Source organism: Trichosurus vulpecula, chromosome 4 (genome assembly GCF_011100635.1).
Source record: "Trichosurus vulpecula isolate mTriVul1 chromosome 4, mTriVul1.pri, whole genome shotgun sequence".
Classification (NCBI taxonomy): Eukaryota; Metazoa; Chordata; class Mammalia; order Diprotodontia; family Phalangeridae; genus Trichosurus; species Trichosurus vulpecula.
Genome location: NC_050576.1, coordinates 20,063,744 through 20,090,347, shown reverse-complemented (window position 1 = coordinate 20,090,347; position 26,604 = coordinate 20,063,744). Strand labels below are relative to the sequence as shown.

The following is a 26,604-nucleotide window of genomic DNA, read 5'->3' as shown; positions in this document are numbered from 1 at the left end:
GGTACTGGTAATTTGATTTTCTTCTTTTTTAATCAAATTAACCACAGGTTCATCGATTTTATTTTATTTTTTCCCCATAAACCAGCTCTGCCCCATGATTCTTGTGCTGAGTGCTAGGGGCCTGATTACTGGCTTTATGTGATGGGGCCCCTGGTTCTGGCAGCTGGAAGCTATATAATGCTGTAACTTACCTGGGGCTGAGCTGGAGCTGTCTGGTATGGGCCGAGGCCAGTTGAGGTCTTTCTGTGTTTCCCTGTGGTTACACTGAAGCTTTGTGTGAGGTGTGGGGGAGGGCAAGTCTGCCTACTGGAGATCTCCTCCCCAAGGGCTGCACCATAGCATCGGTAGGCTCAGCTGCTGTTGGATGTCCATCCCTGCTGGTGTCTGTCAATAACCCTGGCTTTGCAAAGGCACGTGGGGGTGCAGGTGTTGGTGCTTGCTGGCTCCCCTTTCCTGGGGCTCAGGATCTCCACCTGTTCCACTGAGGTTGGGCTTACTGTTTGCTTTCTGGGACGCATCCCTTCCTCTACTGGTTCCCCTCAGCTGCAGGAAAAGTGACCTTTCCTGTTAATCCCCCTAACCTCCCCATCTAAAAAACTGCCCTACCCCATTTTTCTTCTGGTTCCACTGCTCCAGGATTCTTCCTGGGGCACCATTTTCTGGGTTCTTTAGGGGAAGTAAGGGAGAATGAGAGTGAGTAACTGCTTACTCCTTCATCTCTGCTCCTGGAAATCTTAAGAATCTTAATTTACACACATACACATGGCTACATGTGTGTGTATATATATATTACACACATGTATATCAACAAGCAGATGACCAAGCTAAATATTCATTTTCTAAGTTGTTTAGGATAGGATATAGAAAAGACATTCTAGGATGAATAGCTCAGATTTTACATACAGACATACATTTTGTACCCCATCCTTAGTCTAGTGGATAATGATTTAATATTGTGTTAATTTTCTTTTTTCTTCACAAGACTGTTTTACCTTTGTCCAGTTATTCGTGTATCATTCGTAAAGAATTTCAGCAATTTATTCTTACACATGACTATGTAAGCATTAGCAGGCAGGTGACAAGCATGACTACTAATTTAGTTAGTTGTTTGGAATGTGGAATGACTACATATTTAGAGTGAAAATATCCATGCATTGTGCTCATATCTTCTTCTGACCACTTGCTCTGATTATAGAAATTTTCTGTAAAAGGAAAAACCAGAAAAATGATTATAGCAATATCAAACTGGTCGTTGATGACTCAACATATATAGGGCAGGGTAAAACATCCTTAGCTCTGTTTGACTTTATGTAAGTGGCACAGTAGACAACCTGAATCATGCTGTCACAATTCCACCTTATTGCCAGACTAAGGAACAGGTTGTTCTAAAGGAAATTATACAGTGGGGAAACTAAACCAGAAATATCCAATTTTAGGCTATACCAAGGTTGTCCTCTCAGCTTTTTCCCAGATACAGATCGCCGCCAGTGACAATTGAGGATCACAGTAGCTTGTGCAATTTCTCTTGAATGGTGGATCAAAAAGTTATATGATGTCACCCATACAGCCACACACACAAATCTACATATGCTTTATTATCCACCATCAAAAATGTTCAGTTCTTTTCCCTTAAATAATAAGGGGTGAGAGATGTTTGAAAGCCCTTTAAAGAGTGCTGAAAATCCTTTGTTAGCCTACACTTAGAAGTTTGTATATTTGATCTCCCTGCCAATTCAGGGCATATAGCTATAGCATTTGGACCATGGATTCCCCTTAGGGTGGACAAAGCTATCTTTGGACACTTTAGTACCCATGGGGAACATTCACACAGAGAAAAACAAATAACAGTAAGCAAATGACCCTAAAATTTTATGTTCAACATATATATATATATGTATATATATGTATATATATATATGTATATATATATATATGTATATATATATAATTTTATCAATGAGAACCACAGCTCTTAGTTTTATCGAGCTGTTTTTCCACTAATCTTCTACTGGCTACCACTAGACACAGGGTAGTATAACTTAGCCTTCTTTGAAATCCCTTGGGTCAAACAACCCCAGAAAAACAGCTCCTCTCATGGCCCTCTTTGGCAGAGTGTTTCAGTAATGACACCCAAACCCAATCTTTTCTGAGCTAGGATAACCATTATCATCATTCAGCCCAATTATCCCAATTTGCCTTTCAAATCTGCTTCAGCTAGGATATCCATTAAAAATAAAACAAAACAAGAAAGCAAAAAGGAAAAAATAAATAAAATAAACAAAGAACTTACTTTTCTCTCCTCAGGTGCAAATAACTTGATTTCTCTCCTAATAAGGAAGTCAACCAAAACAGAGGAGTCTGAGATATAAGTGGAAAAGTGAAACTCTCCAAACCAGAGATGCTGTTGGGCACCATTAAAAAACAAAACAAAACAAACAAACAAAAGAGAAACAAAGATAGAAACAAAAAAATACATGCCACTACTTAGCCCTGAATCTGAAGCACCTTGGGAATCTGATTCACTTTCTCTCATCATATTCCACCATTGTCACCATTTATTGTTAATCCAAAACAATATAACAAATCCATGAAACATCGAACTGCAACTAGATTTATTACAAGAGAAATGACCATATTTGTAGAACCCAAAGAATTCACAATCCATACAGAAGTTTGCATATTTATGACAGTACAACAAAAAGAGGAGGAGTTAACAACAATCTCTACCCAAAGAGGTTTGGCATGAGAGGAGAAAAGATGTGAAAAGGACCAAACCCATCCCTAAGGGGATGAGCAAAAGCAACATTCTTTCCTCTTGGGAGTTGCTAGACCATGAAGATATGATGGTCTGCTTATCATCTAGGGTCCCAGCTGCATAAGTATTTCCTCAGCCTAGTGCAGATTGACTGGCATCTGTCTTGATTCCCAAGGACATGCAGGGTGTTCAGCTTGAGATACAAACAACAAATTAAGTCACCTCAGGGGGATTCATCCTTGACACATTTGGGGCCTCCTGCATACTCTGGGTCCAGTATTACTGGAAAATATGGCAACTCAAAAAAAAAAAAAACAAGTTCAGGAGAATCCTTCACAGCACTTAGCACAGTAGAAGGTATGAATGCATATAGTAGGTGCTTAATAAATGCTTGACTCGAGGAAATGAATAATACAGAAAGCAAATGAGCCTATGATAGCTTGACTATTACCTCCTCATGTGTTTTGTGATTCCAGCTCAGCCCTAAGCATGGCTTGTGTACCAAAGGAGGAAGTTACCTCTCAGAATCGATTCTTATTTTAAATATTGGAAAACTTAATTCCTTTTTACAATTTAAGTAAAAATAAAAATAATTGGAAGTCCCAATTTTTTTTTCTGTGTCCCAAATGGTGATGTAAGGGAGCCCTCAGGAGACATAGACCGCATTTGGTAGACTACTGTCTAAGGTGTGATACAGAGAACCAACACAATGAACTGTTTTCCATTTCTGATTTTGATGCTCATCACACGCTTAATCAATACTTGTAGAATTGAACTCTATTTACTGAACTGAACTGAACTGAACTGAAGTGAAAAGTTATTCAGAGAAATTTGAAGTGACTTTGGACTGGGAATTTTGGTTCTGCCTCTAAAGACTGGCAGAAATTGTTGTCATCATCTCCTTTCTAAGGATTTTTTTTAATTTTAATTTTAAGACTTTGGTTTAGTAAACTCCTTTTCCTTTCCCCATTTGTAAACTGGGCCTTTCTCTACTCACTGTAGGGGGTTGATGTGGTCATGATTACAATCTGTAAATAAGAGTAACTGAAGCAAATGAGTTTCGAACATGATGTGGTTTATTAGCAATGGCTAGAAATTTACCAATGAAATGGGTATGAGACCACCTCATTTGGTACAAGGGCCTCATTGTGAATTCACAGAGGATTTTAATAGGTATAATGGAAGAACACTAGAAAGAGAAGCGAAAATGATAAATGAGGAACACTGAGCACATCGATTCACATCTGCCTTTGCAACTTTCTGATTGGCTGGGGTATTACAAAAGTTTCCTTTATCAGCATGGAAATCTACCTTGTGTAAGCATCTCTGAAAAGAACAGGGAACCTTTACAGGAAGAGGGAACTTTAACAGATTAGCAATGTTGTATGCATAGGCATTCCTATCTCCTGTAATTAATTAATTAATTATGTATTTATGTATGGTTATATTAGTGACTATAATGGATAGTGGAGTGATTATGATTTATCATCTATAGCAAGACTTTTAATAGGAATGAGGAACCCAGCTCATGAACTGATAAATATTTCACACTGTGAAAGTCAAAGGAAATAACGAATTTTAAAGTGAGTGGATTACCGAGGAAACAATCAGCAATATTTACTGCTTTTTTCTCCACATCAGGCACTGGGCTGGATATTGTGGATCCAAAGACATAAGAGTTTCTGCCCACAAGGAGTTGTAAATCTACAAGAATTTTAAAGGATTGTCCTCATCAACCTGTGAATGCCTCCTGTAACTCATCCCATAACCCTTCCTTAAAATGACACTCATTATGTAATTTATAAAATCAGGAGAGAAACAAATAATTTACTGAACAAACAAAAAATAAATCTGAACCTACTGCTTCAGGCAAGGGAGGAAAAGCATTGCTTCTCTCTTCATGGCATCACAAGGTTTTAGATTTTGAGCTGGAGAGGACCTTAGGGATCCTTCTCCTTGTTTTAGATGTAGAATCTGAGGCAGAAGTTCAAGTGACTTGTCCAAGGTTACCCACGTAGTGTCAGGGCTGGAAACTGAATCCAGGTCCTTGGACTCCAAGTTCAATAAGGACTCCTTGTGTTTTCCTTTTGATGGCATTAATGGTTCTTCAGAGCAGAAAACTTAGGATTGCACCACAGATACCCTACCTTTGTCTCTCTCTTCCCGCCTCTTTGACTTCTCTCCCTTTCCCCATTTAAGCTACAAAAGGCAGAGCTGGTGACCTTGGGGGGTGAAGATGCCTTCCCCATGACCCCCTTGGCAGGTCACCCTACAGGCCTAGGTTGGCCTACATAACTCGAGGAAGGGCACAGATTTGGTATGAGGCAGGAGAGAGGGTTATACCATGTCGGAAGTTCAGGCTCAGCTGGGTGTTTGGGGGAGCCTGGAATGTGAAGTTCTGGAGCAGGCAAGTGAAGAAAAGGAAGAGCTCAGTCCGAGCCAGTTGTTCTCCCAGGCAGACCCTCCTTCCTGAAAGGCAAGGAGAGGAGAAAGGAGACAACTCACTAATGCTTGGCACATGTAGTAGATTGGTGTAGGGGATGGGTAGGGGGTCCCCAGGGCCTGGGTCTGCATCCTAACACAGGGATGGACCTTAAGGCTATTCATTGTAGAAATCAAACTTGTCCTACAGGCAGTAGGAGGGGAAAGGGGAAAGAAAAGGGAGGGGGTGGTCAGAAGGGAGGGAAGAATTAGCAAGGGGAAAAAGGTAAGATAAGGGAGGGGAATCAAGAGGGAGGGTAAACTAAGGAAGGCAGAGGTCAAAAGCAAAACTCTGTTGAGGAGTGGAAGGGAGAAGGGAGAAATATAAGCATAAATAGGGTGGAAATAGGATGGAGAAAAAGACACAGATAATAATCATAACTGTGAATGTGAATGGAATGAACTCTCCCATAAAATGGAAGTGGATAGCACAATGGACTAAAAACCATAATCCTACAATATGCTGTTCACAAGAAACACATCTGAAACAGTGAGATACACATGGGGTAAAGGTAAAAGTGGAATATATTGTGCTTCAGCTAAAGTAAAAAAGTGGGCATAGCAATCCTAGTCTCAGACAAAGCAAAAGTGAAGACAGATCTAATTAAAAGTGACAAGGAAGGACACTACATCCTGCTAAAAGGCACCACAAAAATGAAGTGATATCATTATCAAACATATGTGTACCAAGTAGTATAGCATGCAAATTCTTAGAGGAGAAGTTAAGGGAGTTAAAGGAAGAAATAGCAAAACTATACTAGTGGGGAACCTCAACTTCCCCCTTTCTGAACTTGATAAATCTAACCTCAAAATAAACAAGAAAGAAGTTAAGGAGTGGATAGCATTTTAGAAAAGGCAGATATGATATACCTCTGGAGAACAATTAATGGGGATAAAAAGGTATATAATTTTTTCTCCAGTGGTACATGGCACATACTGAAAAATTGACAATGTACCAGGGCATAAAAACCTCACAATCCAGTGCAGAAAGGCAGAAGTAGTCAAAGCATCCTTCTCAGATCATGATGCAATAAAATATTTCTAATTAAGAACAATGGAAAAATCAACTAAAAATGAATTGGAAACTAAACAATCTAATTGTAAAGAATGAGTGGGCCAAGGAACAAATCATAGAAACAATCAATAACTTCACTCAAGAGAATGACAATAATGAGACAACATACCAAAACTTATGGGATGCAGCAAAAGCAGTTCTTAGGGAAGGTTTTATATCTCTAAATGCTTCCATGAGTAAAATAGAAAAAAAAGGAGATCAATGAATTGGGCATGAAACCGAAAACGCTAGAAAAAGAACAAATTGAAAATCCCCAATTAAATACCAAATTAGAAATACTGAAAATCAAAGGAGAAATTAATAAAATTGAAATCAAGAAAAATATTCAATAAATAAATAAAACTAAGAGCTATTTTTTGACAAACTCAACAAAATTGATAAACCTTTTGGTCAATTTGATTAAAAACAAGAAAGAAGAAAACCAAATTACCAGTATCAAAAATGAAAAGGGTGAATTCACTTCCAATGAAGAGGACATTAAAACAATAATTGGGAATTATTTTGCCCAATTGTATGCCCATAAATTTGACAACCTAAGGGAAATGGATGAATATTTACAACAATATAAATTGCCCAAATTAACAGAAGAGGAAGTAAATTACCTAAATAACCCCATCTCAGAAAAAGAAATTGAGCAAGCCATCAATGAACTCCCTAGGAAAATATCTCCAGGGTCAGATGCTTTTATGTGTGAATTCTATCAAACATTTAGAGAACGATTAATTCCTGTATTTTATAGACTATTTGGTAAAATAGGTGAAGAAGGAGTCCTGCCAAAATCTTTTTATGACACAAATATAGTACTAATATCCAAACCAGGAAGAGCCAAAACAGAGAAAGAAAAGTATAGACCAATTGCTCTAATGAATATTGATGCAAAAATTTTAGATTTTTTTTTATTTTGGGAGCCATTTTTATTTTCTTAAAGTAACAAATTATAAAAGGTTAGACCTTTCTAAGGAGAAAGAAGAATAAAATGTAGGAAAGGGAATTTTTATGTTAGTGGCACAGTGTTGGGCTTGAACAGGAAGACCTAAGTTTGGATCCTGCCTCAGACACTATGTAAATCTGGATAAGCCATTTAACTCTCTCAACAATAGTTTCCTCACTGCCCTCTCATAGCTTCCCTGTTACTGTATAGGGTAACACCATCCTCCCCAGTCCCTCAGGCTCAACACCTAAGTGACATCCTGGATTTCTATCTATCTCTCACCGTTCATATCCAAGCTATTGTTAAGGCCTGTCGATTTCACCTTTGCAGCATTTCTCAGTTCTCATACACTGCTGCCACTCTGGTACAGGCCCTCATCACCTCACACCTGGATTATTTGCAATCTTTGGGTCTGCTTGCCACAAGTCTCTCCTCTAATCCATTCTCCATTCAGCCACTAAAGTCATTTTCCTAAGACACAAGTCTGACCATGTCACTCCTCTATTCAAACTCCAGTGGCTTTCTGTTGCTTCCAGGAGCATTAAAAGCCTGTTAACTCAGCGTTCCCCTACCTTTCTCATCTTTGTACCCTTTTATACCCACTATATAATCTGATCCTGTGACACTGTCCTCCTGGCTGTTCTACTAACAAGCATTTCATCTCTCAGTTCCCAGCATTTTCTCTGGTTGCCTCCCATTCCTATAATATTCTCCTTTCTTATCTGTGACTCCTGGCTTCTCTGGCTTTTTCCCAGCTAAAATCCCATGTAAAGGAGGCCTTTCTCAGCCCGTCTTAATTCTAGTATCTTCCCTTTTAGATTCTAATCTCCTTGAGAACAGGAACTGTCTTTTGCCTCTTTTTGTATCCCCAACACATAGCACAGTGCCTGGCACATAGGAGGTGCTGAATAAATGTTTATTGACTATCTGACAGAACAGTAATGGAATCCACCTTACAGATTTGTGAGGATCAGATAAGATGATACATGTATGATACAAATAAGATGATACATGTTTTCAAACATTAAAGCACTAAATAAAAGCTAGGTACAAATAGTAAGGCAAGTAAAGAGAATGTTTGGGAGCTAAGGAGGAAATGGCAAATAGAAAAATAGAGAATGACAGAAACATGTAAAAATCAAAAAGTAGTTCACTTAAGTCCTAGTTCTAGTTTTTTTTTGTAATAAATTTATTTATTTAACATCTTTAGTTTTCAGCATCGATTTTCACAAGAGTTTGAATTACAAATTTTCTCCCCATTTCTAACCTTCCCCCCACTCCAAGATGTTGTATATTCTGGTTGCCCTGTTCCCCAGTCAGCCCTCCCTTCTGTCACCCCACTCCCCTCCCATCCCCCTTTCCCTTCCTTTCTTGTAGGGCAAGATAAATTTCTATGCCCCATTGCCTGTGTATCTTATTTTCTAGTTGCATGCAAAAACTTTTTTTTGTGTTTTTGAACATCTGCTTTTAAAACTTTGAGTTCCAAATTCTCTCCCTTCTTCCCTTCCAACCCACTCTCCCAAAGAAGTCAAGCAATTCAACATAGGCCACATGTTGTATCATTATGTATAACCCTTCCACTATACTCATGTTGTGAAAGACCAACTATATTTTGCTCCTTTCCAACCAATCCCCCTTTATTGAATTTTCTCCCTTGACCCTGTCCCCTTTTGAAAGTGTTTGCTTTTGACTACCTCCACCCCCATCATCCCGTACCCCCTTTTTGATCTTTTTCCCTCTTTTTTCCTATGGGGTAAGATACCCAATTGAGTATGTATGGAATTCCCTCCTCAGGCCAAATCTAATGAGAGCGGGATTCACTCATTCCCCCCTCACCTGCCCTCTCCCCAACTTCCACAGAACTGCTTCCTCTTGCCACCTTTATGTGAGATAATCCACCGCATTCTATCTCTCCCTATTTCCCTCTCTCAATGTATTCCTCTCTCATCCCTTAATTTGATTTTATTTCTTTTAGATATCTTCCCTTCATCTTCAACTCACCCTGTGTCCGCTCTCTCCCTCTCCCTCTCCCTCCCTCCCTCTCTCTCTCTCTCTCTCTCTCCATATATATATATATATATATATATATATATATATATATATACATATATATATGTACACACACACACACACACATACTTATATACATACATACACATTCACACACACATATATATATACACACACATACTTATATACATACATACACATTCACACACACATACACACACACACACACACACACGCATATATATATATATATATATATATATATATATATATATATATATGCATATTCCCTTCAGCTATCCTAATACTGAGGTCTTGTGAATCATACATGTCATTATTCCATGTAGGAATGTAAACAAAACAGTTCAACTTTAGTAAGTCCCTTTCAATTTCTTTTTCTTGTTCTTTTTCTTCATTACCTTTTCATGCTTCTCTTGATTCTTGTGTTTGAAAGTCAAATTTTCTATTCAGCTTTGGTCTTTTCACTGAGAAAGGTTGAAAGTCCTCTACTTTATTGAAAATCCATATTTTGCCTTGGAGCATGATACTCAGTTTTGCTGGGTAGGTGATTCTAGGTTTTAATCCTAGCTCCATTGACCTCCAGAATATCGTATTCCAAGCCCTTTGATCTCTTAATGTAGAAGCTGCCAGATCTTGGATTATTCTGATTGGGTTTCCACAATACTCAAATTGTTTCTTTCTGGCTGCTTGCAGTATTTTCTCCTTGATCTGGGAGCTCTGGAATTGGTGACAATATTCCTAGGAGATTTCTTTTTGGGATCCATTTGAGGAGGTGATCTGTGGATTCTTTCAATTTCTATTTTGCCCTGTGGCTCTAGAATATCAGGGCAGTTCTTCTTGATAATTTCTTGAAAGATGATATCAAGGCTCTTTTTTTGATCATGGCTTTCAGGTAGTCCAATAATTTTAAAATTATCTCTCCTGGATCTATTTTCCAGGTCAGTGGTTTTTCCAATGAGATATTTCACATTGTCTTCCACATTTTCATTCCTTTGGTTCTGTTTTATAATATCTTGATTTCTCATAAAGTCACTAGCTTCCACTTGCTCCAATCTAATTTTTAAGGTAGTATTTTCTTCAGTGGTCTTTTGGACCTCCTTTTCCATTTGGCTAATTCTGCCTTTCAAAGCATTCTTCTCCTCATTGGCTTTTTGGAGCTCTTTTGCCATTTGAGTTAGTCTCTTTTTAAGGTGTTGTTTTCTTCAGTGTATTTTTCAGTATTTTTTGGGGTCTCCTTTAGCAAGTCATTGACTTGTTTTTCATGTTTTTCTCGCATCCTTCTCATTTCTCTTCCCAATTTTTCCTTTACTTCTCTAACTTGCTTTTCCAAATTCTTTCTGAGCTCTTCCATGGCCTGGGACCAGTTCATGTTTTTCTTGGAGGTTTCTGTTGTAGGCTCTTTGCCTTTGTTGACTTCTGGCTGTATGTTTTGGTCTTCTTTGTCACCAAAGAAAGAATCCGAAGTCTGAGACTGAATCTGGGTGCATTTCTGTTGCCCAGCCATATTCCCAACCAACTAACTTGATCCTTGAGTTTTTCAGTGGGGTATGACTGCTTGTAGACTAAAGAGTTCTATGTTCCACGTTTGGTGGGGATGCGTCAGCTCTGCCGCACCACCACTCCTCCTTCCCCAACAACCCCCAACCCAGAGTGGACTAAGATCTTCAGAAGGCTCTTCACTGCTGCTCTGATTTGCCACTTAATTCCTCCCATCAGGTGGGCCTGGGGTCGGAAGGAACTCCAGCTGTAGCTGCCCCACGTCTGCTGCCCCAGGGGCGGTGGCCAAACAGCGAACTCCTTCCACTCCCACAGCTTTTCCCACTAACCTTCTCCACTGTCTTTGGTGTTTGTGGGTTGAGAAGTCTGGTAACTGCCGCAGCTCACTGATTCAGGGTGCTAGGGCCTGCCCACCAGCTCCTGGTCTGGTTGGTCCACGTCACTTACACTGGGCTCTGCTTCACTCAGCTCCCAGCTCCCAGCTCCGTGTAGGATAGACCTCACCCAGAGACCATCCAGGCTGTCCTGGGCTGGAGCGCTGCTTCCCTCTGCTGTTTTGTGGGTTCTACAGTTCTAGAACTGATTCACAGCCATTTTTATAGGTTTTTGGAGGAACTCAGCTAGGAGCTCATGCTAGTCCCTGCTTTCCAGCCATCATCCGATACAAAAATTTTAAATAAAATATTAGCAAAAAGATTGCAGCAATTTGTTATGAGAATAATACACTATGACCAGGTAGGATTTATTCCAGGAATGTAAGGCTGGTTCAATATTAGGAAAATTCTCTGCATAATTGATCATATCAACAACAAATCTAGCAGAAATTATATGATCATTTCAATAGATAAAGTAAAAGCCTTTGACAAAATGCAACACCCATTCCTACTAAAAATACTAGAAAGTATAGGAATAAATGGAGCCTTCCTTAAAAGTATAAATAGCATCTACCTAAAACCATCAAGATGCAATATTTGTAATGGGGATAAGCTAGATGCATTCCCAATAAGATGAGGACTGAAACAAGAATGTCCATTTACAAACCTATTATTCAATTTGGTACTAGAAATGTTAGCTGTAGCAATAAGAAAAGCAAAAGAAATTAAAGGAATTAGAATAGGCAAAGAAGAAACTAACTTAATCACTTTTTGTAGATGATATGATGATTTATTTAGAGAATCCTAGAGAATCAAGTAAAAAACTACTTGAAATAATAAACAACTTTAGCAAATTTGCAGGATATAAAATAAACCCGTGTAAATTCTCGGCATTCCTATACATCACTAACAAAGTCCAACAGCAAGAGATAGAGAGAGAAATTCCATTTAAAGTTACTGTAGACACTATAAAATATTTGGGGGTCTACCTGCCAAGACAAACCCAGGGCCTATATCAACATCATTATGAAACACTTTTCACACAAATACAGTCAGATCTAAATAAATGGAGAAACACCAGTTGCTCGTGGTTAGTCTGAGCTAATGTATTAAAAGCACAATTTTATCTAAATCAATTTACTTATTCAGCACTATATCAATCAAACTACCAAACATTATTTTACTGAGCTGGATAAAATAGTAACAAAATTCCTCTGGAAGAACAAGAGGTCCAGAATATCTAAGGAATTAAAAAAAATAAATTCTAGGGAAGGTGGTCTAGCCATATCAGATATTAAACTGTAGTATAAAGCAGCAGTCATCAAAAGTATCTGGTACTGGCTAAGAAACAGAGTTGTGGATCAATGGAATAGAATAGGTACAGAAGACACAGTACTCAATGACTACAGCTATCTACTCTTTGATAAACCCAAAAAAATCTAGCTTCTGGGCTAAGAATTCACTATTTCACAAAAACTGCTGGGAAAATTGGAAAATGGTAGGGCATAAACTGGACATAGACCAATATCTTACACTGTCTTTCAAAATAAAGTCAAAATTGGTTCATGATTTAGAAATAAAGGTTTATACTATAAGCAATTTGCGAGAGCAAAGAATACTTTCATAATGTTAAACTGAAAAGTTTTTATGTAAACAAAGGAAAGGCAACAAAGAATAAGAGTGAAGCAGAAAATTGAGAGAAAATCTTTACAAGAAGTGTCTCTGATAAGGGCCTCATCTCTAAAATATACAGAGAACTGAGTCTAATTTATAGGAGTACAAGTCATTCCCTAATTGAGAAATAATCAAAGGATATGACCAGGCACTTTGCAGAGGAAGAAAATCTATAGGCATATGAAAAAATGCTATAATTCACTATGGATGAGAGAAATGCAAATCAAAACAACACTTAGGTACCACATCTCTCCTGTCAGATTGGCTAACATGACAACACAGGAAAATGATAAATACTGGAGAGGATGTTGGCAAATTGCAACACTTTTATATTGTTGGTGGCATTTTGAAATGATCCAGCCATACTGGAGAGCGATTTGGAACTATATGCCCAAAGGGCTATAAAAATGTGCAATAGCACTTCTAGGGCTATATAACAAAGAGATCACACAAGTGGGAAAGGTACACATATTACAAAAATATTTACAGTGGCTCTTTTTGCAGTAGCAAAGAATTGGATATCAAGGGGATGCCCATCAATTGGGGAATGTATAAACAAGTTGTGGTATATGAATGTAATGGAGTACTATTGTGCTGTAAGAAATTGAGAAGACATGGACTTCATAGTAACCTAGAAAAACCTACATGATATAATGCTGAGTAAGTGGAGCAGAACTAGGAGAACACAGATAGATTGATTCTGTGATGACTAATCTTGATAGACTTGGCTCTTCTAAGCAATACAATGTTCAAAGATAATGCCAAAGTACTCATGATGGAGAGAGCTATCTACATCCAGAGAAAGAACTTTGGAGTCTGAATGCAGATTGAGATAAATTATTTGCTCTCCTTTTTTTTTTCTTCTTTAACGCTTTTGTTTTTTTTTTGTTTGATGGTTTGTTTTTCTTCTTTCTCATGATTCATTGCATTGGTTATAATTATTCTTTACAATGTGACTATTGTGTAAATAAGTTTCATGTAAAGTCATATGAAGATGATATATCAGATTCCATGCCATCTTGGGGAAAAGAGGGAGAGGGGGAGGAAGAAAATCTGTGTTTCAACAATCTGGCTAGCAGACCAACACAAGCCCAACAACAAGCATGCTACCAGCATCCCGCAAAATCCCAGATTCTTTTGATCTGCTTTACTAAGGAAAGCAACATTAAGGGGTTCACAAGTTTACTTTAATCCAGCATCCAGACATCATTCACTTAGTTCAGGGGAAAAAGCCAACACACTGAACTTCAGAGCAAAATACAAACAAATTACAAACATCGACAGACAGACCAAATACAATTCATAGTTACCAACATCTAAGTTCAGCCCAGGAGCTCACAACAAGGGAGGGCCCGGAGTCATACATACCACCACAGCTGTGGGTAAGAGCTCCGAAAATGAGAAAGTCAACCCCTGGTTTTATATCTCTTTCAGGGTCAATGGTGAGTCACATATGCTGAAATCCTCACAAAGAGGTGACTTAAACCCACATGGTCTAAAAGCCTCTGATGTCCCAAACATGCCACTCAAATCCATGTGTAAACTAGGGCCTCCCCTGAGGCAAGGAAGTCACCAAGGACTCCCAATCTAATCAAGGAAACAAAGGCCAAACTCTTTAAGAGCAGTTGATTGAAATGATTGCTAAGAGCCCATTTCATTTACTAACACAATCTGGAACTCAAAATCATGCATAACTGAGTGTCGTAAACTAAAAATATAAATAAATCTTAATTAAAAAAAATAATCTGATTTAATCCTCAAAACAACCTTGGTAAATAGGTGCTACCATTATCCCAAGTTTACAGATGAGGAAATTGAAGCAAACAGAGGTTAAATGACTTGCCCAGCTAATAAGTGTCTGATGCCAAATTTGACTCAGGTCTCCCTGCCTGCAAGCCCAGCTTTCTAACCATTGGGCCACCTAGCTGCCTAGATTTCTATTAAGCCCTTACTCTTTTGCAGGCATTAAATTAAGTGTTGACGATAAGAGGAAGAAGGAAAAATGATTCTGGCCCTCAAGGAGCTTAGATTCTAATGAGAAAGAGAATACTATGTTCGTAAATAGGTACATGGGAGATACATACAAAGAAGAGAGGCCAGGAAGGGACTCCTGTAGAATAACCTGAATCTTGAAGGAAGCCAGAGATCCTGAGAGATAGAAGTGAAGAGGGGGGCATTTGAAGCCTGGGAGACAGCCAGTTCCAAGGCATGGAGTCAAGAGATAAGACCAGGGGTGGGTAACCTGCAGCCTTGAGGCCACAGGCACTCTTCTAGGTCCTTAGGTGTGGCCTTTTGGCTGAGCCCAAGTTTTACAGAAAAAATCCTTTTTATTAAGGGGATTTGTTCTGTGAATTTTGGACTCAATTGAAGGGTCTCACTTGAGGACCCAGAGGGCTACATGTGGCCTTGAAACTGCAGGTTCCCCACACCTGGATAAGAGTGTGATGTGGGCAGAATAACACCCAGACCAGGAGGAGTAGATAGTGGAGGGGAAAGGTAACATGAGGCCAGGTTATAAAGACCATTCAATGTCAGGGCAGCTAACATTTGATACTAGGGGCAATAGGGAGTCCCTGGAGCTCATTGAATAGGGATGAGGGCAGGGGGTAATATGGTCAGACCTACACTTTAGGAAAATCATTGTGGTAGCTGAGGAGAGGATGGATTGGTTTGGTGAGAGACATGAAACAAGATCATTTAGGAACCTATTGCAATGGTCCTGGTGAAGGATGATAAGTAGGTCCCATAGTGATGATAACACTTTGGAAACTGTAAAGTGCTATATGTGTGTGTATTTTAATAAAATTTCAATACAGTTTAATATTAAAATGAAATATATTAAATTGTAAACATACATTAAAATAAATGAAATTTATTAATTTTTAAATAGCCTAAATAATTTGGTAATTATTATAATAATTTTCCAGAAATGTAAGTTTGTAAGTGAAGGAAATAACAGGATTTGATGCCTCAGGAGTCATCTAGTACAACCCCTGAAGGAAGGACTCCCCCAAATGATATCGTCAAGCAACCATGTGACCTTGAAGAAGGATGAATGAGGCTGCCCAACTTGTTAGGCCATTGCTGTTCCCATCTCCAGACATTCCCACAGGCTGTTTCCCCAGACTAGCGGGCACCTTCTCCTCCCTCCTGCCCATTCAAGCACTAGTTTCCTTCAAGGTTCAGCTCAGAGGCTGCCTCCAGTTGTAAGGGCTTTCTCCTCACTGAAATCCCTTTGTATTTACTTAGGATCAGAACATCACAGATTTGAGGGTGTAGGAGACCTTCCAGGCCATCTACCCAAACCCCTCACTTATTAGAGATGAAAAAAGGAACAGAGGCACGTTAAAAGAGAACTAAGAAGAGCCGTAATTAAAACTCAGATCCTCTGGCTTTGATTTCCCAGAATTCTTCGGGCAAGTTTTCTGAGCCAGAAGGAGCCTATTGTCCATCTAGTCCAATGTCTTCATTTTACATATGAGGAAACTGAGGCCCAAGAGGTTTAAGTAAGGTGTCCCTAGGTTACCCAGGGGGAGAGTACCAGAGCTGGTGGCTCCTGGCCAGGCCTGGGGGAATTCTGGAGTCCTTGCAAAGGGCCTATAAAACCTTCAGGCAAAACCATACTCGAGGATGAAACTTTCCTCACTTCAACCATGTAGCTGTTCTCTAAAGGATGCAAACCAGCTCTCTGTCTCCTTAGATAGCCCAGGTTCAGACAGCTGCTGTCTCTTGGAGACTGGCTTCTTGGTTTTATTTTGAAATGGTGGCAGGCGCTCTCATGGTGAATAAAATACCAATTCACATGAGAAGTTTGCTGAGTTCTTCATACCTTGTGGATAGACTTCAGGGACCTGGGGGTGATTTCATCTGGGACACTTCAAAACTGTGTGACTGTGGGAGGATCACTTAATTTCTCTGAGGTTTAGTTTTTTTTGTCAGTAAAATGGACACCTGTACCACCTACCTCATGGAGTGACTGTGAAACTCCAAAGGGTTGTTATGTGTCTTGTAGACTTTAAAAAGTTATCTAAAGGTCTGCTGTTTTAAATTTTGTTGTGATATATTTTCCCAATCAATGAATGTTACTAGTATGTGCACAATCATATGATTGTGGGTTTCAGGAAATAGAGTCTGCAAAGCTTTTTAGTGTTAACAAGTTCAGTGCCCCTTGGCCTAGAGCCCCTTTCTGACTGAGTGTGGCTCACCTATTGAGAAAGGCAGAAAGGCTTCTCTCTTCTTAAATTGTCCATTCTCCAGAAAATGTTCTGGGTTGAAGGTTTCTGGAGTAGCCCACTCCTTGGGGTCCCTGTTCAAGGCAGTCAAGTTGGTTGACAATATGGTCCCCTGGAAACAAGAGAAAAGAACAGAGTGCAAGGAGCTTGGAGGCAAGAAGAGACATGGCCCACCCTCCCATTTTACAGAAGAGGGAATTGAGGACTGGGGGTGGGAGGAGTGGGGCAAAGAACCAGCCAAGACCGCAGGGCTTTTTATTGGCCAAGTCTGTTGTAGAACCTGTTGTAGAGCAGGGGCGCGCTGCCTGTTTGGGTCACAAACCCCCTTGGAAGGCTGGCACAGCCTTTGGATACCTTCTTAGACTCACATTTTAAAAGGAATCACATAAAAGACATATGATTACAAAGGAAACCGATCATTTGGAAATGCAATCATCACAATCTAAACAAAACAAAATAAAAAATCAAGTTCATGGACCACAAGTTAAGACTCCTGGCTTTAGAGAGTCATAGATTTAGTATTGGAAGGGTTTATAGAGGTCACCTGGTCCACTCCTCTCACTTTACATGGAAACTAAGTATGAGTAAACTAAGACATGGAGAGATAGACTCACGGAAGTTCCCCCAAGTAGTCTCAGAAGGAGCAGATAAACCCAAACTGCCTCATTGTTAACTGCCACCTTGGGGCAAGGTTGATGACCAACAGAACTGAGTGATTTTTCTTCCCATTGGTGTCTGACCCATCTGGGATCTCATCCTACCTAATGCCTACTTATGAATTAGGTTGTTGTAACAACAATGCTGCTTATAGCTGTTGTGGCTGTGTAAGACCAGCACACAGGAGGGCTGCTAGAAGATAGTTCAGGGGAAAAAGGGGAAAAAGTTAGCACCCTGAACGTCAGAGCAAATACAAGCAGAAATTACAAACAAAGAAAATATAAACAGAGCAAATAACACAAATCAATAGACAGGCTTCTAGCTGTCTGAGCAAAGCTATACTCACATAGTTGCCAGAGAGAGAAGCACCAATATCTGGGTTTTCAAAGCAGGGAGGGGATGCTCCTTAATGGCTACCCAGAGTATCCACACCAACGCTCTTCCAATGAATGAGCCCCAAAACAAAATGCTAACCTCAGAATATATATACAATTCTTCTGGGTCAAAGTGCTTCCCATCTCTTCAGGATTTCACACCTCTCGTGACCTAACTATAAAAAGAGTGTGTACCTTCCTACGAACAAAAGGCAAGATTCAACCAAAGACCCTTGATTTTCTCAGTGCTGAGGAGCACTCAAAAACAAAAGACAACAAAAAGTCCAACTTTGCTTGCCCTTACAGTTGTAAATGAGTAAACCTCCCACATAGCAATGTGTCCTAAATTAGTAAATTCCTTCACAAGTCCTGTAAGAAATGATGGTTAGAAATGTCAGATACCGTGAAAGGCTCATGCATCTGGAGACAAGGGAGCCCAATCAAATTCTTTGATAGGTTGGCTAAAATAAAGGATTATAGATTTAGGGTTGGAAGTCTTCTCATTTTTACACATGGGGAAACTGAGGCTGACAGGGAGACATGACTTATTCTGAGTCTCAGAGAAACCATCTGAAGGTGGATTTGAAACCTGTTTTTCCTGACTCCAGTTCCAGGTCAATATCCACTGAGATTTGTTGGGTTGGAACTTTCAGCTGCCTTGTGTCTAACTATAAAGACAAACTTGGGTTTGTTTAGACAACCTGATTTTGAAGGAGCTGTTCTTATGGGAGGAATTAAGAGGGTTAGGCTAAATGGAGGCAGGGAAGAGGGTATTGAAGTAGGTGCACCCAGGCGTTCTTGTTGCTGGTTTGTATGAGTGAGTAGGTTTGGCCCTGTCTCTGCCCCTGGAGATCCTAGAACAAACATGGCCTTCAAATGACATCTTTGGATATATCCTTTCTTCCCAGGATGTATGAAATCATGGTATTAGACCTGGGAGGGCCCTAGAAGCCATCCTCATCATCCCCAACTCCCTACCCCCACCACAAAGGGGTTAAATGACTTGACCAGGGTCACACAGCTCAGCATTTGACCTAAGTCTTTCTTTACATTTAAGCCCAACTCAGTTCACTTCCCTAAAGTATCCCCTTTCCTTTAATTTGTCTGGACTCTCTAAATTCCATCCATCTACCCATCAAAGCCCATCTTGCTCACATTCTATTCTGTGATTGCTTCATCCTATCACAAGCTCTCCCTCCTCCTGACCAATTCACCACCTATTCCTGATACTCACGAACTAGCTGTGTGACCCTGGGCAAGTCACTTTCCCTCTGAATGCCTCAGTTTTCTCATCTGTAAAATGGGAATGATAACAGCCCCTTCCATCCCAGGGTTGTTGTGAGGATCAACTGACGTTTCCAAAGTTTTCGTAAACTTTAAAATGCAACTTAAGTGGCAGCTATTTCTCTGCTCATTATCATGCTCTGTATTCCTCACAGGGTATTACACATAGTGATCAACTCAGTAGATGAAAAAGAAATGAAACTCATGTCAGAAAACTTATGTCTAAGCTCAGCAGCACTTAGCACAGTGTCTGGCACATAGTAGGTGCTTAAAAATGTATATCCCATGGAACTGTGATGTTGCTACAAGGGAAATTCTTAGTCAAACCCTCTTTTTTCAAATGAAGAAACTGAGTTTCAGGGAGTTGTCACATATAGGGATGTCACACATAGGGCCCTAAGTGGATTTAAGCAATTTAAACACAGGAATAAAACTAGGGTTTAAAGCCCATCCTTCTTCTTCTAAGTCCAGTGTTTTTTTTTTCCTCATCCAACAGTAATAATTAGTAATTTTAAGAGTCTAGTCCAAAGCTTCTTCACTTTCTTAATCATGGAGAATTCTGGCAATCACATTGTGAAGCTTATGTTCCCTTTCTCAGAATAATTCTGTTTAAAATGTAAAATAAAATACATAGATTTATAAAAACACCCAACTAAATGGAAATAAATCATCAAAATATACACTTTTAAAGCCAAAGTTCATATGCCCTAGATCAAGAACGTTTGTTCTGTAGTCTATGTATTTTTTTCTTTCTCCTTCTATTACCCCACCTCTCAGGGTAAATGGAAGCCATGGAGCCCCTTCAGGTTCATGGGAGAGAAAACAGTTTACCTTTGGCACATGGTATCCTGCCACTGTGGTATCAACTGTGGCCACCCTGGGCACATTGAAAGGAAGAATATTACCCATTCTCTGAACTTCATGAATGGTTGCATTAGTATAGGGCAAATTCTCCTTATCGGCCATGGTGGGCTGTCTTGACTGGCCAACCACGCTGTCAATCTCAGCTTGTACTTTGCCTAGAAAGAAATGTAGAGATTTTTGGTACCCAAATAACAGCTCCCATGTATAGAGTGTTTTAAAGTTTGCCAAACATTTTACAAAGAGTATTTTATTTGATCCTACAATGCCAGGACAGTGCTACTATGATCCCCATTTTATAGATGAAATCCAGGCAGATAGAATTTAATTGACTTGTTCAGAGCCATACATCTAGGTAGATTTGAACTCAGGGCTTTCTTTCCCCTCCCGTTGAGTTCTCTCTTATCATGTGGGAGAACCACAATCACACCTGTGGTTGGATGCAAGTCTGGCTTGACACCTCAACAGAGGTGCCAATGTCATCTATAGCCTGGAAAGGTGGGGTATTGACAGACTAATGGAAAATTAGGATGTTTGTGTTGTTGGGAAGACATCCAGGGTTGTGGTACCATGGAAAGCATGCTGGAGGTAGAGAGAGAAGATCTGGATTCAAATTTCAGCTTTACCCCTCACAGTTTGAGTGTCCATGGGCAAGTCATAAAATGTTTTAGGGCCTCATTTTCACTATGTCTGAAATGATCAGGTCAGGCTACACTGTTTCTAAGGTCCTTCAATTTATTTATTTATATTATATTCATTTATAGAGCTTTACATATAGTGTCCAATGATCCCTGACTCCAAGTGTATTATATGCAGAAGACAGCTGTGAGTAACAAGATGGTAATTTCTGAAGAATAATAATTTGGTTCCATATGTGAGCTTATCCCTGACAAAGCTTTTGTGATGAACCATGTTGACAGAAACAAAGTATTTCTTTTTTTTTTTTTTTTTTTTTAATTTTTTATTTATTTTTAGTTTACCACACACGGTTCTACATAGTTTTGAGTTCCAGTTTTTCTCCCCTCCCTCCCCCCTCCCTCCCCAAGACAGCATGAAGTCTCATATAACTGTCATGTATAACTTCGCATTGAATTAATTTATGCTCTAGTCAAGTCGTGGAGAAGAATTTTGACCAATGGAATGAATCATGAGAAAGAAGAAACAGAACCAAAAAAAAAAAAAAAACAAAAAAAAAAACCCAAAACCAAAAACAAAAGAGAAGCAGAAAAGGCGAGCATGTAGTAGTGTGCCTCAGTCTGTATTCAAACTTCGCAGTTCTTTCTCTGAATGAAGATAGCATTCTCCATCGTGAGTCCCCTGGAGTTGTCCTTGCCCCTTTAGGTTGCTGAGAGAAGCGCAGTATGTCAGGGTTGGTCCTCACGGAATCCACATATCTGTGGCTGTGCACAACGTTCTCCTGGCTCTGCTCCGCTCACTCAGCATTATGTCGTGTAGGTTTTTCCAGGTTGTTATGAAGTCTGCATCATCCCCATTTCTTATGGCACAATAGTATTCCATCACCTTCATATACCACAGCTTGTTCAGCCATTCCCCAATTGATGGGCATCCCTTTGCTTTCCAATTCTTGGCTACCACAAAGAGAGCTGCTATAAATATTCTTGTACATATGGGTCCTTTTCCCGCTTGCGTGATTTCTTTGGGATACAACCCTAGAAGTGGTATTACTGGGTCAAAGGGTATGAACATTTCTATAGCCCTTTGGGCATAGTTCCACACCGCCCTCCAAAATGGCTGGATCAGCTCGCAACTCCACCAGCAATGCAACAATGTTCCAATTTCCCCACATCCTTTCCAGCATTTATCATTCTCCTGATTTGTTATTTTAGCCAATCTGACAGGAGAGATGTGGTATCTAAGAGTTGTTTTGATTTGCATTTCTCTAATCAGCAGCGATCCAGAGCATTTTTCCATATGCCTGTAGATAGCTTTAATTTCTTCCTCTGAAAACTGCCTGTTCATATCCTTTGACCATTTCTCAATTGGGGAATGGCTTGTATTCCTATATATTTGGCTTAGCTCCCTGTATATTTTAGAAATGAGGCCTTTATCAGAGACACTAGTTGCAAAGATTTTCTCCCAATTTTCTGCTTCCCTCCTAATTCTTGTTGCATTGGCTTTTTTTGTACAAAAACATTTCAATTTGACATAATCAAAATTATCCACTTTGCATTTTGTAATGCTCTCTATCTCTTGTTGGGTCATGAATTCTTTACTTTTCCACAAATCTGATAAGTAAACTATTCCTTGCTTTCCCAAATTACTTAGAGTATCAACTTTTACTCCTAAATCATGAACCCATTTTGACTTTATTTTGGTATATGGTGTAAGATATTGGTCTATGCCCAGTTTTTGCCCTACCATTTTCCAATTTTCCCAACAGTTTTTGTGAAATAGTGAATTATTAGCCCAGAAACTGGCTTCTTTGGGTTTATCAAAGAGTAGATTGCTAAACTTGTTGATTTCACCTACTTGTGTACCTATCCTATTCCACTGATCCACACCCCTGTTTCTTAACCAGTACCAGGCAGTTTTGATGACTGCTGCTGTGTAGTACAGTTTAATATCTGGTGTGGCTAAACCACCATCCCTAGCATGTCTTTTCATTAATATCCTAGATATTCTAGACCTCTTGTTTTTCCAAATGAATTTTGTTATTATTTTGTCCAGCTCAGTAAAAAAAAATTTTGGTAGTTCGATTGGTATGGCACTGAATAGATAGATTAATTTAGGTAGAATTGTCATTTTTATTATATTAGCTCGGCCTAACCATGAGCAACTGATATTTCTCCATTTATTTAGATCTGATTTTATTCGCGTGAAGAGTGTTTCATAGTTATGTTCATATAGGCCCTGGGTTTGTCTTGACAAATAGACTCCCAAATATTTTATAGTGCCTTCAGTAACTTTGAATGGAATTTCTCTTTCTATCTCTTGCTGTTGGGCTTTGTCAGTAATGTATAGGAATGCTGAGGATTTATGTGGGTTTATTTTATATCCTGCAACTTTGCTAAAGTTGTTTATTATTTCAAGTAGTTTTTTACTTGATTCTCTAGGATTCTCTAGATAAATCACCATATCATCTGCAAAAAGTGATAATTTAGTTTCTTCTTTTCCTATTCTAATTCCTTCAATTTCTTTTTCTTCTCTTATTGCTACAGCTAATGTTTCTAGAACCAAATTGAATAATAGGGGTGATAATGGACATCCTTGTTTCACCCCTGATCTTATTGGGAATGCATCTAGTTTATCCCCATTACAAATAATGCTTGTTGATGGTTTTAGGTAGATGCTATTTATAATTTTGAGGAAGGTTCCCCTTATTCCTATGCTTTCTAGTGTTTTTAATAGGAATGGGTGTTGTACTTTGTCAAAGGCTTTTTCTGCGTCTATTGAGATGATCATATGGTTTTTGCTAGTTTTGTTGTTGATATGGTCAATTATGCTAATAGTTTTCCTAATATTGAACCAGCCTTGCATTCCTGGAATAAATCCTACCTGGTCATGGTGTATTATTCTCGTAATGAGTTGCTGCAATCTTTTTGCTAATATTTTATTTAAAATTTTTGCATCAATATTCATTAGGCAAATTGGTCTATAATTTTCTTTCTCTGTTTTAACTCTACCTGGTTTAGGTATTAGTACCATATTTGTGTCATAAAAAGAATTTGGTAGGACTCCTTCTTCCCCTATTTTCCCAAATAGTCTGCAAAGTATTGGAATTAGTTGTTCTTTAAATGTTTGATAGAATTCACATGTAAAACCATCTGGCCCTGGAGATTTTTTCCTAGGGAGTTCGTTGATGGCCTGCTCAATTTCTTTTTCTGATATGGGGTCATTAAGAAATTTCACTTCCTTATCTGTTAGTCTGGGCAGTTTATGTTTTTGTAGATATTCATCCATATCTCTAAGGTTGTCAAATTTATGGGCATACAGTTGGGCAAAATAATTCCTAATTATTGTTTTGATTTCCTCTTCATTAGAGGTGACCTCACCCTTTTCATTTTTTATACTGGTAATTTGATTTTCTTCTTTCTTTTTTTTAATCAAATTGGCTAAAGGTTTGTCAATTTTATTGGTTTTTTCATAAAACCAGCTCTTTGTTTTATTTATTAATTCAATAGTTTTCTTGGTTTCAATTTTATTAATCTCTCCTTTGATTTTCAGTATTTCTAATTTGGTATTTAATTGGGGGTTTTCAATTTGCTCTTTTTCTAGCTTTTTCAGCTGTATGCCCATATCATTGATCTCCTCTTTCCCTATTTTATTCATGTAGGCATTTAGAGATATAAAACTTCCCCTAAGAACTGCTTTTGCTGCATCCCATAAGTTTTGGTATGTTGTTTCATTATTGTCATTCTCTTGAATGAAATTATTGATTGTTTCTCTGATTTGATCTTTGGCCCACTCACTCTTTAGAATTAAATTATTTAGTTTCCAATTAGTTTTTAGCTTATTTTTCCATGGTGCTTTATTAAAAATGATTCTTATTGCATCATGATCTGAAAAGGATGCATTGACTACTTCTGCTTTTCTGCACTGGATTGTGAGGTTTTTATGCCCAAGTACATGGTCAATTTTTGAGTATGTGCCATGTACTTTTGAGAAGAAAGTATATTCCTTTTTATCCCCATTCAGTTTTCTCCAGAGGTCTATCATATGTGCCTTTTCTAAAATTCTGTTTACCTCCTTAACTTTTTTCTTATTTATTTTGAGGTTAGATTTATCAAGTTCAGAAAGGGGGAGGTTGAGGTCTCCCAATATTATAGTTTTGCTGTCTATTTCTTCTTGTAACTCCCTTAACCTCTCCTCTAAGAATTTGTATGCCTTACCACTTGGTGCATATATGTTAAGCAATGATATTGCTTCATTGTTTATGGTGCCTTTTAGCAGGATATAATGTCCTTCCTTATCTCTTCTAATTAGATCTATCTTTACTTTTGCTTTGTCTGAGATTAGGATTGCTACACCTGCTTTTTTTACTTTAGCTGAGGCACAATATATTTTACTCCAGCCTTTTACCTTAACCCTATGTGTATCCCCCTGTTTCAGATGTGTTTCTTGTAAACAGCATATTGTAGGATTATGGTTTTTAATCCATTCTGCTATCTGCTTCTGTTTTGTGAGAATGTTCATCCCCTGCACGTTCAGGGTTATGATTTCTATCTGTGTCTTTTTCTCCATCCTAATTCCCCCTGTTTATGCTTTTATTCCTCCCTTTCCCCTTCTCCTCCCCAACAAAGTTTTGCTTTTGACCGCCGCTTTCCTCAGTTAACCCTCCCTCTTTATTCCCCTCCCTTATCTAACCGTTACCCACTTGCTACTTCTCCTCTTCTTTCTGCCCTCCCCCCTCCCTTTTTCCCCCCTTTCCCTCCCACTTCCCGTAGGACAAGTTAGATTTCTAAACTTATCAGAGTATGTTATTCCCTTCTTGAACTAGATCAGATGACAGTAAAGCTCAAATACTGCTCTTCTCCCTCCCTTCTTTCCTTCTACTATAATATGTTTTTTTGCCACTTCCTTTGGTGTAATTTACCCTTTTCTACAACCTTCTTACCACTTCCCTCATAGCCCTCCCTTTATATCTCTTATTTATATTTTATATCTTTACATCAGTTAATTTATACAGGCATTCACAACCTATGTATATCCCTTTCATTTGTCACAATAGTTGTACCATTCACAAGAATGACTTATATATGTATATGTATATATATATATACATAAAAAACATACATAAGATGATATAATCCCACATAAAGATGTAAACAACCTAAGCTTATTGGTTAATGAAGTTTGTGGGGTTTTTCCCCCGGTTACCTTTTTATGTCTCTCTTGAGGTTTGTATTTGGAGATCAAATTTTCCATTGAGTTCTGGCCTTTTCATCAGGAAGGTCTGGAATTCCCCTATTTCATTAAATGTCCATCGCCTTGCCTGGAAAATTATGCTTAGTTTTGCTGGGTAGTTGATCCTTGGTTGTAGTCCCAGCTCCTTTGCCCTTCGGAATATCATATTCCAATTTCTCCTGTCTTTTAATGTGGAAGCTGAGAGATCCTGCGTGATCCTGACTGTAGTTCCACGATATTTGAATTGCTTCTTTTTGGCTGCTTGCAGTATTTTCTCCTTGAGTTTATAGCTCTGAAATTTGGCTATAATATTTCTTGGTGTTTTCAGTTTGGGATCTCTTTCAGGGGGTGATCGGTGAATTCTTTCAATGACTATTTTGCCCTCTGGTTCTAGGACCTCTGGGCAGTTGTCTTTGATAATTTCTTCGAAGATACTGTCAAGGCTCCTTTTTTCATCGTGGATTTCCGGTAGACCAATAACTCTCAAATTGTCTCTCCTGGATCTATTTTCCA

At 38.8% G+C, this 26,604-nt stretch overlaps 1 protein-coding gene across 4 annotated transcripts in view; it reads right to left on the bottom strand.

The window, feature by feature from the left end:
• Window positions 1-1,100: 1,100 nt before the first annotated feature.
• LOC118846138 (cytochrome P450 2J2-like) overlaps window positions 1,101-26,604 on the bottom strand; it is a 58,633-nt gene continuing 33,129 nt past the window's right edge. For 2 of the 4 annotated variants that reach the window (XM_036754378.1, XM_036754377.1), the window contains exons 7-10: window positions 20,197-20,384; window positions 17,024-17,162; window positions 5,099-5,224; window positions 3,810-4,459 (exon numbers count right to left, since the gene is read on the bottom strand). In XM_036754378.1, the coding sequence (XP_036610273.1) occupies window positions 4,245-4,459; window positions 5,099-5,224; window positions 17,024-17,162; window positions 20,197-20,384 (668 nt within the window). In that variant the 3' untranslated portion in view covers window positions 3,810-4,244. Of the gene's footprint in view, window positions 1,203-2,290; window positions 2,328-3,809; window positions 5,225-17,023; window positions 17,163-20,196; window positions 20,385-26,604 lie in introns of those variants that run through there. The other 2 variants (XM_036754380.1, XM_036754379.1) reach the window with 2 other exon arrangements.